Raw genomic sequence first — 20375 nt, 5'->3', positions numbered from 1 at the left:
AAAACGGGTTACAAAGGTTAACCTAGACTATTACATTGCTAAAAATGGCAAGCCCGGAAACACAGGCGTTACATTGTGTGTGTTTGGTCTTGTGAAGTTTGTTTTGGAGCTTAGAAGCTTGGAAGAAGGAAAGAGAAGCTAGTGAAGAGGAACTTGAGTATCTTGAGCTCATAGATCCGAGATAGTGTAACAACAAAATTTTCAAAACATTTTTTCATTTTTAAAATCAATCACCCAAAAACAATGTTCAACAACCGTATTCAATGTCATCATAAATAACAAATCCTAGAATCTCAAAAGATCTCAAATACATAAATCCTCTCAGTGTGTACGGATCATGCTGACGCCTTCCCGTGATCCTCACTGGTACCTGAAACACATAACACAACACTGGAAACATAAATGCTTAGTGAGTTCCCCAAGATACCACATACAACACATACGCCTTTCCAGGCCATAACTTTGTGGGACCCTCCGGTCCGAGTGTCTCAGGGGACTTCCGTCCGAAATCCCGGTAGTCCTTCCGGTCCTACTTGTATCGACCTTCCGGTCCGTAACCTCCTGACGTTCCGGTCCGTGTCCTCTCGACCTTCCGGTCCGTATCATCTTGACCTTCCGGTCCTTGTCATACATAGCATACATAACACACACATGTCATATATCAACATATAGCACATATATCTTATAGCATATAAGACCTTCCGGTCACACATAGGTACCCTTCCAGGTACAGTATAGTGAGAAAACTCACCTTGGGTGACTTGGTAATCTCAAACTCGGTAAAACCGGTCTAGCCTCTGCCTAATTACATGGAATAAGCAATCTAATTAATACCATTCTCAAGGTTGGACTATTCCCTCTCTTAGCACTCTCAGAAGGGTAAAAGACCATTTTACCCCTCTCACGGCTCAAAGACCTTAAATTTGAGCAAACCCTAAAAGTCAACAAAAGTCAACTCTCCGGGTTACGCCGCACATACCAAACCGGTACGCTGGGCGTACCCGGCGACCTTACAGAAACGGGGAACGCGACCCCTTACGTCGCGCATACTGGGATTACGCCCCGCGTAACTCCCAGTTTCAGACTCCTTAGCTCTTGGGGTCTTAAACAGTTAACACACATGTCGAACTTCTAGATCTGACCATTTCTAAGCCTCTTAATCCATAAAGTTGGTGACTTTAAGCCTTTGCATGGCTGGACAAGTCACTAACACCCATAACATTCCATTTCCAACCCTAGAAAAGCTTATAACTCAAGCATGACCCCATAACAACGACCAAGTTGGGATTTTTATGGATCTATAACACAAATATCACAGGAATGGGACAAATCTAGGTCCATGGAGTCCCTTACACTCATAAAGTCTCCACCTTTGGGACTTTTAACCCTAGAAATGGTCCATGCTACAAAAAAACAAAATAAAGAGCAAAGTTTGAACTTTATACCTCTAGATGAAGCTTCTTCCTCTGAAGATCTTAGATCCAAACTTGCACTTCAAGTCGTTGCCTTCACAAGATCCTCTCCTTCTTCTTCACCAACACACCAAGGCACTTTTAGCTCAAAACACTCACACACAAGCTTAAGGACGAAGGAAGGCTCTCTTAGGGTTTCACTCTATGATATGGTGGCTGGGGAATAAGCCTTAGCATCCTTTATATAGTGCACAAGCCAAATATTAGGGTTTGCATTTGGGTCCTTAATGCCCAACGTAACCCTGGGTACGCCCAGCGTACCCAGGCGAGTCCACGTCCAAATTAAGCACATGAGTACGCGCAACGTACTCCCCAGTACCCCCAACGTATTCATTTGCCACAAAATTCAATCAAGGTTTAAACTTGACAGCTTGACAAAAGAGAAGGGTTAAATAGCTTTACCTGAATTTCGGGATGTTACAATTCTCCCCCACTAGAACCAGACTTTGCCCTCGAAGTCTCATGCCGAAAAGTACTCCGGATGCTGCTCCCGCATCTCCGACTATGGCTCCCAAGTCAGCTCGGACCCCCTACGATGCTGCCACTGGACCTGAACCAGAGGCACCTCCTTGTTCCTCTGAACCTTGATCTTCCGATCCAAGATTGCGGTCGGTCTCTCAACATAATTCAAGCCCGTATCCACCTGAATATCCTCCAGCGGTACTACCGCGGACTCGTCGGCTATACACTTCCTCAACTGAGACACGTGGAAAGTATCATGTATTTGACTCAATTCTGCGGGTAGCTCCAACCGATAAGCTACCCTACCCACCCTCGCGGTCACCCTGAACGGTCCAATGTACCGGGGCCCCAACTTGCCCCTTTCCTGAATCGGATCACTCCTTTCCAAGGAGACACATTTAGGAGTACAAAAGCTCCAACCTGAAACTCGAGCTCGGATCGTCGCCTATCCGCGTAACTCTTCTGGCGACTCTGGGCCGTCAGCAAACACTGTCTAACCTGCTGTATCTGCTCTACCATCTGAAGCACTATCTCAGTGCTGCCCATCACTCGCTACCCTACCTCTCCCCAACAGATGGGAGTCCGACACCTCCTCCCATACAACAACTCAAAGGGAGGCATACCAATGCTCGAATGGTGGCTGTTGTTATAAGAAAACTCATCCAATGACAGATACGTGTCCCAAATCCCTCCGAAGTCCAACACACATGCCCGAAGCATATCCTCGTGCGTCTGAATCGTCCGCTCACTTTGTCTGTCTGTCTGAGGGTGGTAAGCGGTATTGAAATCCAACCTCGTGCCCAACTCCTCGTGGAACTTCTTCCAGAACCTGGAAGTAAATCGTACATCCCGGTCTGATACAATCAAGATCAGCACTCCATGCCGTGATAGCACCTCCCTCACGTACAACCCTGCCAGCCTCTCAGCAGAAGAGATCTCACTGATAGCAAGAAAGTGAGCAGTCTTCGTCAGCCGGTCGACGATCACCCAAATTGCATCGACAGCCCTCGCGGTCCTCGGCAACTTGGTGATTAAATCCATAGAAATCTATTCCCACTTCCATTGGGGAACCTCAAGTGGCTGCAACATGCCATGTGGTCGCTGGTGCTCGACCTTAACCCTGCGACAGGTTAAGCACCTCTCAAAAAACCGTGCGACATCCCTCTTCATACATGGCCACCAATAATCCTTCTTCAAATCCAAATACATCTTAGTGGCCCCGGGATGTATCGAAAATGTCAATCTATGCGTCTACTCCATCAAAGTGGTGTGCGCCCCGCCCGCATACGACACCTAAATCTGACCCTAAAGGGTCATAAGCCCGAGACTATCGGTAATGAACTCCGACACCTGCCCAATCACCCGCTCTCTCTTACGGTTCTCCGGTCTCACGGACTCTGCCTGGGCCTCCCAAATGGTGTCCAACACCAGAGTCATCGCTGTCAACCACATGCAAATGTCTCGAATCGGGGCACTCTCTGCCCTACGGCTCAGGGCATCAGCTACGACATTAGCCTTCCCGGCTGGTACAGGATCTCACAATCGTAATCCTTTGCCACGTCCAACAATCTCCTTTGGCTCATATTCAGATTGGGCCGATCCATCAAATACTTCAAACTCTTGTGGTCCCTGTAGATGGTACACCGAACCCCATACAAATAGTGACGCCAGATCATGAGGGCGAACACCACTGCCCCCAAATCCAAATCGTGGGTGGGATACCTCGTCTCATGAGGCTTTAGCTGCCTCGATGCCTACGCTATAACATGCCCCTTCTACATAAGTACTGCACCCAACCCCGATATCGATGCGTCACAATACACCATAAAATCCTCCATCCCTTCCGGGAGGGCTAGCACCGGGGCTTCGCATAATCTCTGGCGAAGTGTCTCAAACAAGGTATGCTACTCTGGACCCCATGAAAAAGCAACACCCTTCCGGGTCAACCTGGTGAGAGGCACGGCGATCTTGGAAAAATCTCTGATAAATCTCCGATAATAGTCGGCCAATCCTAGAAAACTTCTGATCTCGGTGGGTGATCTCGGCACCTCCCATCTCATAACCGCCTCAATCTTGGCCGGATCGACCAATATCCCAGCGTGGTTAACGAGGTGTCCCAAGAACTGGACCTCTCGTAACCAAAATCACACTTGGAGAATTTGGCAAAAAGCCTCTCCGACCTTAATACCCCAAGAATCTCTCTCAGATGCTCCTCGTCCTTCTCTCTAGATCTCGAATACACCAAAATATCATCAATGAACATGATCATCGATCGATCCAACATTGGCCTACACACCCAGTTCATGAGATCCATGAATGTCGCCGGTGCATTGGTGAGCCCAAAAGGCATCACCATGAACTCGTAATGCCCATAACGAGTTCTGAACGCTGTCTTCTGGATATCTTCATCCCGAACTCTCATCCGATGATATCCCGACCTCAAGTCTTATCTTGGAGAACCAAGAAGCCCCCTGGAACTGATCGAACAGATCGTCGATCCTTAGTAACGGATAACAGTTCTTGACCATCAACTTGTTCAACTCCCGATAATCAATGCACATCCGGTGTGAACCCTCCTTTTTCTTGACAAAAAGGATCGACGCTCCCCATGGTGAGCTACTCGGTCTAATAAACCCATTCCCCAGCAGCTCCTGAAGCTGCGAGGATAACTCTTGCATCTCTGGCGGCGCAAGACGATAAGGTGCCTTGGCGAGAGGCGTTGCCCTCGGAACCAAATCGATATAGAACTCTACCTGCCTCTCGGGAAGCACACCTGGAAAATCCTCGAGAAAAACATCCGGGAACTCGCACACTATCGGAACCTCATCACTCGAACTTGGCCTCCCAGTGGCCACTCGTGTGTCCATCACATAGGCTACAAACCCACTACAGCCCTGCTGCAAACTCTGCGTCGCTCTGTCAGCCGAACAAAACGCTGACCCACATCGGGTACCCTCGCCGTACACCGTAAGTACTCCCCCACTAGGGTCTCGTATCGTCACCAACTGACGCTCGCAGTCTATAACAGCCCCAAATCAGCTCAACCAATCCATGCCCACTATGACACACACGTCCCCCATGGCAATTGGGACCAGATCTATCGGGAACTCCACACCGAAGATCTCGAGTATACATCCTCGAATCACATCTGTAGCATACACCGCTCGCTTGTCAGCTATAGAAACTCGCAGAGGTCGACTCAGCGCCTCACGTTGGACACTGATGTGCTGACTAAATGCCAAGGAAATAAATGACCGACTCGCACCCGAGTCAAATAACACCAAAGCAGGTACAAAATTCACAAGAAAAGTACCTACGCATACCATAATATAAGCACAACACCTCAAAGTCAAGATAAATAAATGAAAGAATACATACCAGCCACGATATCAGGCGCTGCACGGAACTCCTCCGCTATCAACTGGAAGGCTCTCCCGTGAGCCTTCGGTGCCTCGGCCTTCACTGGCCGAACCTCAGTAGCTCGCACGACAGCAGGGGCAGATCCCTGATGTGCTCCCTATGTTGTCCTCCGTAGCTGCGGACACTCGGCCTTCCGATGTCCCGTCTGGTTGCAATGAAAGCAAACCATGAATCCTTTGGGGCAATCCATGGCTATATGCCCCTCCATTCCATATTTGTAGCAAGCACCCGATCGACAAACCCTGTCGTGTCCTTTGCCACACTTTCCGCAAGTGCGGCCCTTCTGGCCTCCAAATCTCGAATCGGTGGGCTTTGCCCGCTTGGCTGTCAGCTGAGACTGTGTCGGCCGCTTATCCATCCCCTGAGACTCGGCCTCCTCCTTGGCCTGAGTCTCCAACTCAATCTCCCTCTTCCGGGCATTTTCCTGAAGCTCAACAAATGTCCGGTAAGTCGAGTTCGATATAAAATTCCGAATATCCCTCTTCAGAATGCTCAAATATCGGCTCATGCGTGCCTGCTCGGTAGACACCTGCTCAGGACATAACATCGCCCTCTCATGAAACTTCATGGAAATTACAGTAACTTAATCAGTACCCTGCTTGAGGATCAAGAACTCCTGAGCCAACCGCTCCCTCTCCACTGGGGGAACATAATCGTCTCTGAACCTGGTGGCGAATCTCTCCCATGTCACCTCAGAAATCTCCGCGAGAGTGAAGCTCACCGTGACGAACTTCCACCAGTCCTTCGCTCCCAATCGAAGCTGGTTCAGCGCGAACCGTACCCTCAGATGCTCTGGACATGAACACGTGTAGAAGCATCCCTCGATATTAGAAATCCATCTCATCACAGCGATCGGATCCTGCGTCCCATGAAACTCTGGTGGCTTCGTGTTGCTGAACTCTTGAAACAACAACGAGTAACCTCCCTGAGGCATGTCAGAAGCAACAGCTGCAGTAGCTGCAGCAGCCGGAGCCTCAGTCACTGCTGCATACCGCTCATCACAAGTCTCAATCAATGTGGTCTTGATAGACCCAAACATCTCTGGAATCTCGGCTAGGATGGCAACAACCACCTCCTCATGAATCAACCTGCGGATCTCCTCCTCGCTAGCACCACTGCTCTCAGGTGTGTGGCGTGTCCCAACATGATGTCTCTCTGAAATACAACATAAAATATCAGAGACCCGCTCGAGCATACTCGCACTCGATAACACATCCCTACTTGTTCCCTAGTACCCTAAGGATTCTTCCTTGGACTGCGCACTGATACGGTGTCTTTGGTAGTACGGGCCCTTATACTACTGTCCACACCGCATCAGCATTCACCCCAAGTCCTCCTCCTTCGATCTCAGTTCACAAGTACTCTACATCTCGCTAGAATAGGCTACCCTTCGGTAAACCTCTCATAAGCTCCTCACTGCTACCTACTCACTCTCAAGCATCTAATAGCAACAGAAATCTTCCTAGGATAAGGCATCACAAATCATGCCACTCTAGTCCTAATATGAATACCTAGCCTACTCTAGCATGCATATCATATCATAACATATCTCATAACACATAATGTAAGGGTATTTTGGGAAATCACCGTTCGGGCGCTAACTGATCGTACACACCGCTCCGTTCTGCCTTTTCCAAAATCCTTTACTCTCTTAGAAAAATTGTTTATTTTATGAAAAACTTTCTCAAATCCTTAGTTTGAGTTCAGATACATCCGAAGTTGCACCCGAATCCCTCAAACCAAGGCTCTAATACCAACTTGTAACGACAAAATTTTCAAAACAATTTTTCATTTTTAAAATCATATTTTCAATCACCAAAAAACAATATTCAACAATCGTATCCAATGTCATCATAAATAACAAATCCCAGAATCTCAAAAGATCTCAAATACATAAATCCTCTCAGTGTGTACGGATCATGTCGGCGCCTTCCCGTGATCCTCACTGGTACCTGAAACACATAACACAACACTGTAAGCATAAATGCTTAGAGAGTTCCCCAAAATACCACATACAACACATACGCCTTTCCAGGCCATCACTACAAGAAAAAGACCCTTTTACGACGCGCAAACAACAACACTGACTGATTTATGTTACGCAAAAGAGACTGACATTAAAAAAGTATCGTCTCTTTAAAAAATTTAAATATTTATGTCACGCATTACTGCGTGCCCTTAAAATAGTGTCTAAACAAAAAAAAAAAAACACGGAGGGCACCTATAACAAAATGTGTGTCGTCTAAAGACGTCGCTTTATAAATTTTAATGGAACGCGCATTCCATCCGGGGGAAAATGAAATCCTAAAAAATTAAAAACCCCGCATCTTTTTCTTCTTTCCCCCTTGCCCAGATTATTGAAGCTCCTTCCTTTCCCTCTTGTCTCTCTCGGTCGCTACCTAGGGTTTTTGTTGAAAGTTTGAATCGATTGACCGAGGTAACCAAAGGTCAAGCGAACCGGGAAAGGGTAGTGAAATCTACTGTTTCTCTTTGAAATCGGATCCAATCCTACCTTCGCCCCATCCTTCTTGTATCTATCAGTTGCTACCTAGGGTTTTTCGTGAAAGCTTGAATTGGTCGACTAGGTTAACTAAAGGGTAAGCGAACCAGGAAAGGGAAGCAATAAATCCAACACTCACTCTCAAATCGATTCTACCGGACAAGGTTTCAATTTGGGGCTCTTTACATTGTTATCGATTCTACTTTCATTCAAGCTTACATCGGATTTTTTGGTATACAGTAACCGAAGCTTACAATCTCATCGATTCCACTTTCTCTCTCTGAACAAAAATATCTCATATTCTCTAAAATCCCTAAACCAGCCACCACCGACTATAACCTCCACCATCATTCATGTCGTCTTACTTCCCAGATGGGATGTGTGTGCGCGCAAGAAGACTGAACAGAAAATGGGAAAAAAAAGAAAAAACGGGCAGAGAGAGAGAGAGAGAGAGAGAGAGAGAGAGAGAGAGTTTAAGGCCAAGGAGAAGATGCATCAGAGCTGTGGTACTGTTCTTAACGTATTTTCAAAATACAGTAACCTTATTATGGGCTTGAAGAAAAAGATGATCGTTTCCTCTGTTTTTCAGTTCTAGATGGTATGGGTTCGCCCTGATATGGTTTAGAGAAGTGTACGTCATCTCTGAAGGTCACAATCATCCATACCTAATTTTTAATTTCTCTCTCTCTCTCTCTCTAAACATTTCCTCTCTTCTTTCTTTCTAAAACCCTAGCCTATCATTATTACAGAGGAATTTTGTGCTGTTTTCCACCATCTGTGTTGGACCAGACCAGTTTTCAGTTGACCAAGCTTTGAATTGAAAAAAAAAGAAGAATTTTCATTGTGCTGGTGGCTGACGGGACACAAAAGCCAATCGGTTGAGGCTTGTACAACTCGTGCTCTATGTTCTGATCGAAAAGGGGTAGGTGTTTCCTTGAATATCTATCTATCAATTTACTCGTGCTCTATGTTCTGATCAAAAAGGGGTAGGTGTTTCCCTCACCTGTCTTTAGGTGGGGAAGTGTTCTGGGCTAGTCAACATCGCAAATCTAGTCTTGGCTATGCTACAAGATACAACATAGACAACATGGTAATTTTACTCTCACTTACATATGTTTGTTTTTTTGATATAAATAAATATATAATGAAAACTAATTCCTTAATCTGTTGCAGTTTGCCTCTGGACAAATAGCCAGCACTGAACTGTTGCTCTTAGCTATGTTCAGAAAGCGTTTGAAAAGGTAACAAACTCAAAATTTTCAATAATTATATATGTTATGAGATTTAATTCAAAGTTATCAATAATTAATTGTGAGTTTTGTCTCGTTTTGCATAGGTTTCTCTAGCAACTGATATGATGTACAATTAAGCTCTTTCAATCTGTTGGGACATACAACACTCATCCATGCTGGATCCCTTCTACTTGTTGGCCCATTTCTTGATTACTAGTTAACAGAAAAGAGAGTCGACATGTTTAAATATGATCTTTACTATATGGTAAGTAAGAGTATATTTATACAACTATAAAGCAGTGATTGTTAACATAATCATGGTTTTATCTATGTAGTGTTTTAAAGTCTCAAATCTTTGAGTTTCTAACAGCTATCAAATAAACAATCATTTGCTATTATGCATTGACTCTAAACAGAAGGGTAAACAAAAACAACAATACCCAAATCCCATATGAAACATGAGCCCTTAATGGAGGATAAAAGTAAGAATGCAAATACTATACAAAATGCACATACAGATTAAAAAAGATACTAGGAACTATACTATTCCACTACCCTAATTTTAAGCCTAAACAGAAGGGTAAAATGGTCATATATTTACATTTACAGATTTCATTCGCTTAAAAGTGAAACAGATGACGTGTATACAACACTTGATGAAAAGAACATGCCATTAGTGATATACAACCAACACTTGTTATTATTACATTTGGTGTTTAGGTACAACTTCAACAAAGTTGCACAATACAAGCAACTTACACTTGAGGAAGCAGAAGAAAAGATAAAAAACAGAAGGAAAACTGCAAATGAGTATGAAAGATGGATGATGAAAGCTGCAAACAACGGTGCAGCTACTTTTGGTGAAGTTGAAAGGCCTAATGACAAGGAAGGTGGTGGTGGTGGAGGTGGTGGCAGAGGGCGTAAAAAGAATAATGTAGATGATGATGAAGGGAATGTGTCAGATAGAGGAGAAGAAGATGAGGATGAAGAGTTTGCAAAGAAAAATAGACTTGGACTTAATAAAAGAGGAGGTGATGATGATGAGGAAGGCCCTAGAGGTGGTGATCTTGATTTTGATGATGATGATATTGATAAAGGTGATTGTTTTGTTGTTTGGATAATGGAATGGAATGACACATTCCATTTACTACTTGAATTTGAATTTTCCATGAGAAATGAAAATAGGTTGTTTGTTTATTTGTTATTATATGTGAGATTTCAGGTGATGACTGGGAGCATGAGGAGATTTTCACAGATGTTGATGAAGCAGTTGGTAATGATCCTGAAGAGTGTGAAGACTTATTATCCCATGAAATCCCCGCTCCTCCTGAAATCAAATAAGTTCACTTTAAAAAAACAGATAAAATTAAAATATTGTTTTTTAAAACATTAAATAATATATATAATATATATCCAAGATGAAGACGATGAGGTTACAAAGGCCGCTGTGATGGACTCCTTCAATTTCCATTTCTACCCCTTGTGGCTACTTCAACACTTGACCAAATGAAGGTTTCAAGAGGCCCAGAAATCAATCGGTTTCTTCTTCAATCTGATATTTAAAACACCAAAGAAGTGTTATGCATATATTCACGTGTAAGTCACACACACGTGCATGTACATTTTCCTCTGTTTTAAAAATGATTCATTCTATCAAAAGTTGTAATTTTTTTCTATATTTAGGCACAAGAGTTGATAAGCCTTTGTGAGTGGGAGCCAAGGTGGCTTCCAAATGTTCAAGATTGTGAAGAACATTCTGCTCAATCAACTAAAAATGGTGCTTCTTTTAATCCTAGTAAACATCATAACCCTAATAAGAAAACAATATCTGAAGATTCTTCAAAGAAGGAAACTAGATCCCCCTTATTGGATTGTAGCTTATGTGGGGCCACAGTAAGAATCTTAGATTTCATTCATGTAAATCGTCCTTCCCGTTTTTCCCCTGACAATGTTGATGTCCCTGAAGCAAGTAAAAAGATTGTAATCACACATGGAATAAGTGCTGCAAGTGGAATCAATAGATGGGTTGAAGCTGAACAACAAACAGAAGACATTGATGAAGCTGCAACTACAGGAATGGATTTAAATCTTACAATGGGAAGTGGATTATCTCAAAAAAGACCTGTATCAGACTTATACCAAGACCCAAATCTCGGCTAGGTTGCGGGCAATGAGGTTGGGGGTCGGGCAGCTTCGTATGAATCCTGGGGCCCGAACAAAAGAAATGTATATGAAGGTGGGAGTACAGTGGATAGGCCATCGGGGATTATTCCCCATACAAATTACATTGAAGGTGTTGTCATTAACCGATATGCTGATGAAGTCAACGATAGTAAACGGGCATGTGGGTCCGGGTCTTACAAACAGGACTACTCATCTGGTGCGGGTCCCAGTCAGGTTTCATATTTTGATATTGACATAAATGCCCTTCCTCATTCCACTAAAGATTCAGCAAGAGCTTCATCTGTTATAGCAACGGACACTTTTTGTCCTAGTGATGATGATAATGATTCAATGGAGAGTGTTGAAAATCATCATGGATATGTAGGAGGAGATGAGGTTAATTACCCTTCGGTGTCTGGTGTTAAAAGCACAGATAACCAGGGAAAAAATAGTACAAATGATGAAGAGGTTTTGAATGTTATGGGTCATGGAAAAGACGGTTTTACGCTTGCGATTAGTGGAGGAGGGAGTGTGGGAATGGGTGTAAGTCATGAAGCTGAGATTCAGGGGTCGGATGGGTTGATTCATAGAAGTGGAAGTGTTGTTGGGGACCCACCTCCACCTCAAGTGGTGGTGGTTGTGGGTGACAGTTGACTTTAGATGCTTTAGATGGGTTTCAATAAACCCAATCAAACCCTTGAATCTAAATCATGTAACATGTACAAATGGTTTGGTTTAATCGTTATTTTATTTATTTATTTATTTATTTATTTATTGTGAACAGGGCTTGGCCACCTGAAGTCATACTGACACCTCTATGTTTCTTCTCTTGTGCTTTATGAACAAACAATGGGCATTAACATGTGGAGATATTTTACGAATATTAACACATTACAGTCGACCAATTTTCAAAGTTGAACACCCACATGGTGAAACAGGTAGCAGTAGCAGTGGTAGCCAAGCATCAACAATAACCCTACAAAATTTCAATCCTCTTCTTCTTCTTCTTCACCATCTGGACACCATGAAAGGAAACCACTAAGGCCTCTATCTCCTTGGATCACTGATTTATTGCTTGCTGCACCTATAGGTATCAGAAGCAACTAGTTTCGTTGGTAAGTGCTTGTTTAATTTATTAAAAAAAAGTTCTTTTTGTGTGTTTTCATGACTATTACATTTTCTTACTTAATTAACATATGTAGGTGTGGGGGTGTTATGGGAAAATACGTTGCAGGGGAACTGAAGCCACCTTCTCTTGGTAAGTGGAAATGTTTTTTTTAATAAAATTTTTGGAAGAAGGATAATAACAATTAACACAGTAGTAAAATTTTGTGTTTAGTAATGGCTTTTTCACATGGATCTGGAAAGCATCCACAATTAATGCCATCTACACCAAGGTGGGCTGTTACTGATGACGCAGGTGTAATTTTAAGTTTATGTGATGAGGAAGTTGCTCGTTATGAAACAGCTACTCTAACTGCAGCTGTTGTTCCTGCTCTATTACTTCCTCCTCCAACAACCACCATGGATGAGCATCTCGCTGCAGGGCTTCCTTCTTTAGAGACTTATGCAAGGCTCTTCCATAGGTACTATGCTATTGCTAGTCCAAGTGCTACTCAAAGACTTCTTCTTGGATTATTAGAAGCACCATCTTTATGGGCTCCAGATGCTCTTGATGCTGCTGTTCAACTAGTCGAGCTTCTTAGGGCAGCTGAAGATTATGCATTTGGGATGCGAGTATGTTGACTTGAAACCCTAAAACTCAAACTTTTAGTTTTTAGAATATGGGGTAACCTTTGTTGTTCTTTTTATATTGTCTTGTTAATATCTATATAAATGATTGTGCTAAATTCATTTCTTGGTATGTTCTTCTCTAAATAAATTGGGTTGTTAAAACTATTAGGATATTATGTTAAAAATCTTATTGTAAGATATTTCTCATAGGTTTTTTTTGTCTTGGTCAACCCATAAATACCAAATGTATATCTTTCTAGGTGTTGGTGGACATGATTCGTCTACCAGATTGGGTATTTGAAAGTGTTGATCAAGAAATGAGAGTCATGGAACAAGATGCCATTTCACATCATCCGAGAATTTACTTATCTGATGCTTAGGTTACAAATAATCTACAATAGAAAACCTTATTTTAAATTTTAATCCCACCATCTTATCTGGATTGCGATCATGTATCAAATGAGTTTGGAGCATTAGTCTTAAAGAATTATGAAAGGCAAGATGCAATTTTGCTTAGTTGGAATTTGATGTATAGAGTAGATTAGATGCAAATTTAGATATTGTAAGAAATAGAATTGTATGACATTAAATTTTATGCAATGGATTGTATTTTTTGTATATGATATTTTATTTCTATTATGAGACATTAAATGCAAATTTAATTTAAAATTTAATAAATATATAAATATATTTTTTTAGAACATTTAAAATTATGATACGCAAAAATGTGTGTCATCTTCATTTATGACATGGCCTTTCTTGACACGGCCTTCCTTGATACGCATTGCATGTCATAAACACGCGCGTCGTAAGGTTACGACACGCAAATGCGTGTCGTCTTCCTTTATGACAGGGCCTTCCTTGATACGCATTGCGTGTCATAACCGCGCGTCGTAAATGTGCATCATAAATGCGCGTCGTCTCTCTTTATGACAGGGCCTTTCTTGACGCGCATTTGCGCGTCGTCTGAGCGTTTTACGACGCGAAATGAGCGTCGTAAAAGTCTGTTTTTCTAGTAGTGCATAACTCTGTGGGACCCTCCGGTCCGAGTGTCTCAGGGGACTTCCACCCCAAATCCCGGTAGACCTTCCGGTCCTACCCGTATCGACCTTCAGGTCCGTAACCTCCTTACCTTCCGGTCCGTGTCCTCTCGACCTTCCGCTCCGTATCATCTAGACCTTCCGGTCCTTATCATACGTAGCGTACATAAAACACACATATCACATATCAGCATATGGCACATATATCTCATAGCATATAAGACCTTCCGGTCACACATAGGTACCCTTCCAAGTACAGTATAATGGGAAGACTCACCTCGGGGGACTCGGTAATCTTGAACTCGGTAAAACCCAGTCTAGCCTCCGCCTAATCACATGGAATAAGCACTCTAATTAATACCATTCTCAAGGTTGGACTATTCCCTCTCTTAGCACTCTCAGAAGGGTAAAAGACCATTTTAGCCCTCTCACGGCTCAAAGACCTTAAATTTGAGCAAACCCTAAAAGTCAACAAAAGTCAACTCTCCGGGTTACGCCGCACATACCAAACCAGTACGTTAGGCGTACCCGGCGACCTTACAGAAACGGGGAACATGACCCCTTACGTCGCGCGTACTGGGATTACGCCCCGCGTAACTCCCAGTTTCAGACTCCTTAGCTCTTGGGGTCTTAAACAGTTAAGATACAGGTCCAACTTCTAGATCAGACCATTTCTAAGCCTCTTAATCCATAAAGTTGGTGACTTTAAGCCTTTACATGGCTGGACAAGTCACTAACACCCATAACATTCCATTTGCAACCCTAAAAAAGCTCATAACTCAAGCATGACCCCATAACAACGATCAAGTTGGGATTTTTATGGATCTATAACACAAATATCATAGGAATGGGACAAATCTAGGTCCATGGAGTCCCTTACACTCATAAAGTCTCCACCTTTGGGACTTTTAACCCTAGAAATGGTCCATGCAACAACAAACGAAAATAAAGAGCAAATTTTTGAACTTTATACCTCTAGATGAAGCTTCTTCCTCTGAAGATCTCAGATCCAAACTTGTACTTCAAGTCGTAGCCTCCACAAGCTCCTCTCCTTCTTCTTCACCAACACACCAAGGAACTGTTAGCTCAAAACATCCACACACAAGCTTAAGGACGAAGGAAGGCTCTCTTAGGGTTTCACTCTCTGATATGGTGGCTGGGGAATAAGCCTTAGCATCCTTTATATAGTGCACAAGCCAAATATTAGGGTTTGCATATGGGTCCTCTACGCCCAGCGTAACCCTAGGTACGCCTAGCGTACCCAGGCGAGTCCACGTCCAAATTAAGCGCATGAGTACGCCCAACGTACTCATTTGCCACAAAATTCACTCAAGGGTTGAACCTGACAACTTGACAAAAAGAAGGGTTTAATAGCTTTACCTAAATTTCGGGATGTTACAGATAGCATCATCATTTAGGACTCTTTGAAGGTATAAGCCTAGGGTTGCCACCTTTGATGCTACAAGTGTCCGTACATCAGTAAAGTTTCGATCTTTAAAGACTTAGGACCATATTTATGGAAGTTGATTTCTATTTCTTGAGATTTGGAATCATGGGGACATGCAAAGTCACCAACTCCGTGACTTTATGACTCTGGACGTCCTAGATAGCTTGGATTTGTGATTGGTTAGCATGGCTTAAGCATTAAGTGCTTAATGACCGTTTTTGAAAGCTGGATGCAAATGCCCTGTGTAGGTCTTGGGAACACACTGTATTCCTACTGGGGCTCGCGGTCTGAACAAAGGAGGAATGTCCAACGTTCCACAAGGGAACGCCCTGCGTTCGTTGCGACAGTAGGCCTTTTTGGGTTATTTCCTTGGACTAGTTGATTATGGGCCTTAGTGGATTATTCTTTTGGGATGATAATGGACCTTATTACACATTGGATTTGAAGGAAGGTCCATTTGGGAAGTTGAGCCCAATGTAGAAAATTGGGCCATAAGTGGGCCATTAGTAGGCTTGATGGATTTGGGCCTAAGTCATGGGTCCATTTAAATTAGGGGTAAAATAGTCATTTACACTAAGAAGAATTGTTTGGATTTTGACTAAGTGTTATTTGGTAATGATAGCCGAGGAGTTGCAGGAGCAGCCGATAGAGATTCTTTACCGAGAGATTTAGCAGCCAGCTTTGTGAGGTGAGTCACCTTCTAGTAGAAGTGGGTCGAAGGCACCAATGCTGGCCCACTAGAAAGAGTTATAGTACATATGATTGTCTTTATGATAATTATATGGTATGTCACTATCTGTTATGCTTCATGTCCCAGTATGCTATGATATTATGTGATAGTTGTAGGAGGGGTAGGATAGGCCCCTGTATTGGTCGAAAGGACCGAAGGGGTATGCCAGCACCCTGATAAGCTAGGCAGTATATGACTTATGTGTTTATGAGATAAGATGTTATATGGTAGAAGTAGGGGGTGAAATAGTCCCCAATACCGATCGAAAGGACCGAAGGGGTAGGCCAGCACCCTGATTTTCTAGGCAAGGTACCAGTCAAAAGGACCGAAGGGGTAGGCCAACACCCTGATATGCTAGGCAAGTTACCGTTGAAAGAGACCGAAGGGGTAGGACTACACCTTGATATGCTAGGCAGTTGCCGGTTGAAAGAGACCAATGGGGTAGTCTACTAGCCGGATAGGTTAGACAGTATGTTTATTGTATGGTATGTGGTATGATGGAGAAACTCATTGAGCTTTGTGCTTACATTTTTTAGTTATTGTTTCAGGTCCTTCTTCTTCGTAGGGAAAGGAGCTGGCACGGTAGTAGCGGCATTGCACACATGATTTTCCATACATGAGATTTTTGGGATTTGTATTCTGACGTTATTTTCCTATGATATGTTTTTGAGATGGTTGACTTATGGTTTTCATGATATGAGATAACATTGATGGCATTTTCAGTAATCTATTTTACGAATCTTTAAATTAAAAATGAAATTTTTGGTCTTGGAATTTGGGATGTTACAATAGTATATGTCACAAGGGTTCCGTACATATAAAGAACGCCGAAATCCGAGTTATAACGAAGAAGTTTTGACATGTAAAAATTTCGCGACAAAACCGACAGGACCCTGTATGATGTAAAAAGTGAGTTTAGGATAAAATAATTTTTAGCCTTAGCGATGTAAAAGAAAGTCAGAGTATACATTAAACTGAGAGCATAGATAAAAAGAACGTCAAAATCTAACTTCGTATAAGGAAGTTATGATTTTTCCAAGATTTGGCATAGCAGTATGCATCCTGGAGTTCGAATATTAAATAGACTGATTTTTAGCCAGCATAACCTAAACAATAATCGAGGATCTCGTTAATAGGAGCTCAACGATAAAAAGATAGATGAAAACGGACATCGGATGACAAAGTTATGAATTTTTAACGGACTTTTCCTATCCAGGTCTGTTAAAAATATAACTTTAAAAATATAGTCAAAATTAACCGACGAAGTCTAAACGAAATGTAACACCCCGTTCATGGTACACAATTATTTAAATTATTCTAGTATTAGTTGAGATACTCGACGAGTTGGTTGCCCTAACTCGTCAAGTAGGTGGCAGAAAGGAAGCGGGATTTAAAGAGTCTACTCGTCGAGTCCAAGTATGGACTCGACGAGTAGGTCTGCAAGAGGGAAACCCTATTTCTGGGGTTTTGCACCCTATTTAAGCATCATATTCTGCCTCCCTTACGGTTTTATCACCTCCCAACCCTACTCTCGAAACCCTAATCAATCTTGGGCATTCTTGAGCCATTTTCCCTTGTTTTGTTTGAAGCTAGGAGAGGGAAGGAAAAGAGTGAAGACATTAAAAGAGGGCAGAAGATCTAGAGTTCTTAGGACATCTCAGACTTGTTAAAGGTATAAAGCTTATACTTTGGTTTCTACCCACTTATATCTTCTTATAGAGTTGTTAATTGCACTTTTTGGGTCCTTTCCAAGGTCATTTAGAGATGTTAACTTTAGGGGATGAAACGACTTCAAATCTGGACATTTCTGAGCTTTAGAAGCTCAAAGTTGCCCCCTTTATTCAGCTATGACTCCATGTCATGATATAGGCCTTCATTTTGGCTTAAAATGAGTGTTTTAGCTTCATAACATCATGCATGAACGTAAAGTTAGCAAGTTTACGTGTAATGCTAGTCTAAGGAGTCCAGATCTATGAATTAGAAGCATTGGAATGGATTAGAATCGACTGAATGGATAAGTCACAAGGAGGTCTTGACGAGTTTTTCATGGACTCGGCGAGTCGGGCCGTGAACCCTAACTCATTTTCTGATTGTGAGTGGAACCATTAACTTGAGGAGGTGACTTAGTGGGCTGGACAGGACTAGGATTCAGAAGTTGAAGAACTTGACGAGTCTAAGGAGGGAGTCACTGAGTTAGAGTCGATATGTCCCTTTTTCTGATTACGCTAGGACTCGGCGAGTTTGAGGACGACTCGACGAGTTATTTCGTCTAGTCGCGATGATGGTTAGCTTGGGAACTCGATGAGTCATAGGGTGACTCGGCGAGTCGAGTCGCAAATTGTAGGGTATTTGAGTTCTAGAACTCGGCGAGTTAATAGGCTGAATCGGCGAGTTTGGTCAACCTGGAAGGTTGAATTTGACCAGGACGTTGACTTTGACTGGGGGTAAAATGGTCATTTTACCGTAAGAAGGAGTATCAGATTTTAATTAAGTGTTGTTTAGAATTGATAGTCGAAGAGTCGCCGGAGCAGCAAACATGGATTTATCACTCGTGTTTCCAACAGTCAGTCGTATGAGGTGAGTTTTTCCTGCAGTAGGCATGGGTCTAAGGCTCCAATGCCGGCCTGTTTATGTAGTTGCAGTATGCCGGGGTAAGCCCGATGCCGGGGTTAGCTCTAGGCAGTTTATATGTTTCTAGACTTTGGTCCGATGCCGGGGTGGTCCCGAGAAATAGTTATGTATGCTTGATGTCTTTGTGATTCATGCATGTTTATGCTATGTGTTATATGTTCCGGACTCCGGTCCGATGTCGCGCAAGACCGATGCAGTATATAGGATTATGCTATATGCTTATGTTTATGTTATGTTCAGACATTCCAGAGTTCGGTCCGATGCTGGGCGGGGCCCGATTCAGTTGGCGGGGACTAAGTTATTTCGGACGTCAGTCCGATGCTAGGCGGGGCCCGATGCAGTGGGAGGGGCCCAATTTATGTCGGACTTCGATCTGATGCGGGGCGGGGCCTGATGCAGTGGGCAAGGCCTAATATGTGTTATATGTGTTATTGTATGGTATGTGGTAGTTTGGGGCGGGAGCTCATTAAGCTTTGTGATTACAGTTTCCAGTTTTGGTTTCAGGTACTTCCACTAGCAAAGGGAAGGGCTTGGGATGATCGCATGGCACACACTATAGCCACAGCCTGGGAGTTTACTCTGATTTTTTGTTAGGGGATTTTGATTTGAGACAGATACTACGATGTTTTATGATACATGATTTATGATTTTACTTATGACTTTGGATGGATTATGAATTTAATAATGATTTGAAAACGAAATTTTTGGGTCTTAATTTTGAGATGTTTCGAGTTGGTATCAGAGCCTTGGTTTGAGGGATTCGGGCACACTTTCGGGTGTGTCTGAACTCAAACCTAGGAAGCGGTATAAAACTTTCAAATGAAAGCCATTTTTTTACAAAAAGAATTTTGAAAATAGAAAAGAACTTTGAAAAGAGAAAAAGGTGTGGTGCATGCAATCAACTGAGCTCAAGGAAGTACTCCCAAATTACCCATACAAGTATATGTTATGTTATGATTATCAGCTTTATTAGAATAACATGCTAGATTAGGACTAAGGATCTAGGAAGGATGCCTTATGTGCCTGTTATATGTGTCTCAGCCTTATGAGAATTGCATGCTAGTACAGATTTATCAGTATGATAGACAGAGTAGTATATGCTTGATTGTGTGTACTCAATGCTAGAATATTTCTTTCTTTGTGCTTTTAGGAGTGTTAGTTATCTTTTACTAACTAGTAAATGAATATGTTACATTACATATTGCGAGGATTAATAATTTTAGAAGGTTAGGTCTAGCTCTATTGCGCAACTCTTGTTTGAGTCTAACCGTTGTAAGGTAGGATCTCTCATTCGAAAAATTATCTAGTCTTAGTGATATGTATTAGTATTCACGAGCTAGTTAGGGGGAGGTAGCAGGGACTTCTTATGCAGCTGATAGTGGAGAATGGGTTGGTGGTTACCCTAGGGAAAGCCTAGGAAGAGTTCAGGATGAGATCGTCAGTAGTAGTAGAAGGGACTTGGTGAAGTCGAGGCAGTTCTTGAGGAAAGTACGAATAGATGTGGAAGGTACTATGGGCCCGTACTACTGAAAGCAGAGGATCTG

The 20375-nt window shown here is 42.7% G+C and overlaps 2 protein-coding genes across 2 annotated transcripts in view; both read left to right on the top strand.

Moving 5' to 3' along the window:
* The window catches only part of LOC128132811 (transcription initiation factor IIF subunit alpha-like), a 29753-nt gene extending 19091 nt beyond the window's left edge, over positions 1 to 10662 (top strand). The window contains exons 2-5 of the mRNA XM_052769792.1: positions 8839 to 8944; positions 9028 to 9095; positions 9696 to 10183; positions 10309 to 10662. Coding sequence (XP_052625752.1) covers positions 8839 to 8944; positions 9028 to 9095; positions 9696 to 10183; positions 10309 to 10427 — 781 coding nt within the window. The 3' untranslated portion in view covers positions 10428 to 10662. The remainder of the gene's footprint in view (positions 1 to 8838; positions 8945 to 9027; positions 9096 to 9695; positions 10184 to 10308) is intronic.
* LOC128132810 (uncharacterized) lies at positions 10593 to 12507 on the top strand. Its single transcript, XM_052769791.1, has 4 exons — positions 10593 to 10598; positions 10770 to 11210; positions 11247 to 12364; positions 12452 to 12507. Exons 1-3 carry the CDS (start codon positions 10593 to 10595, stop codon positions 11901 to 11903), a joined length of 1104 nt encoding a protein of 367 aa, XP_052625751.1. The 3' UTR covers positions 11904 to 12364; positions 12452 to 12507.
* Positions 12508 to 20375: the final 7868 nt, after the last annotated feature.

Source organism: Lactuca sativa, chromosome 3 (genome assembly GCF_002870075.4).
Source record: "Lactuca sativa cultivar Salinas chromosome 3, Lsat_Salinas_v11, whole genome shotgun sequence".
NCBI lineage: Eukaryota > Viridiplantae > Streptophyta > Magnoliopsida > Asterales > Asteraceae > Lactuca > Lactuca sativa.
Note: the sequence above shows the minus strand (reverse complement) of the source record. Positions and strands in the feature narration are given on the sequence as shown.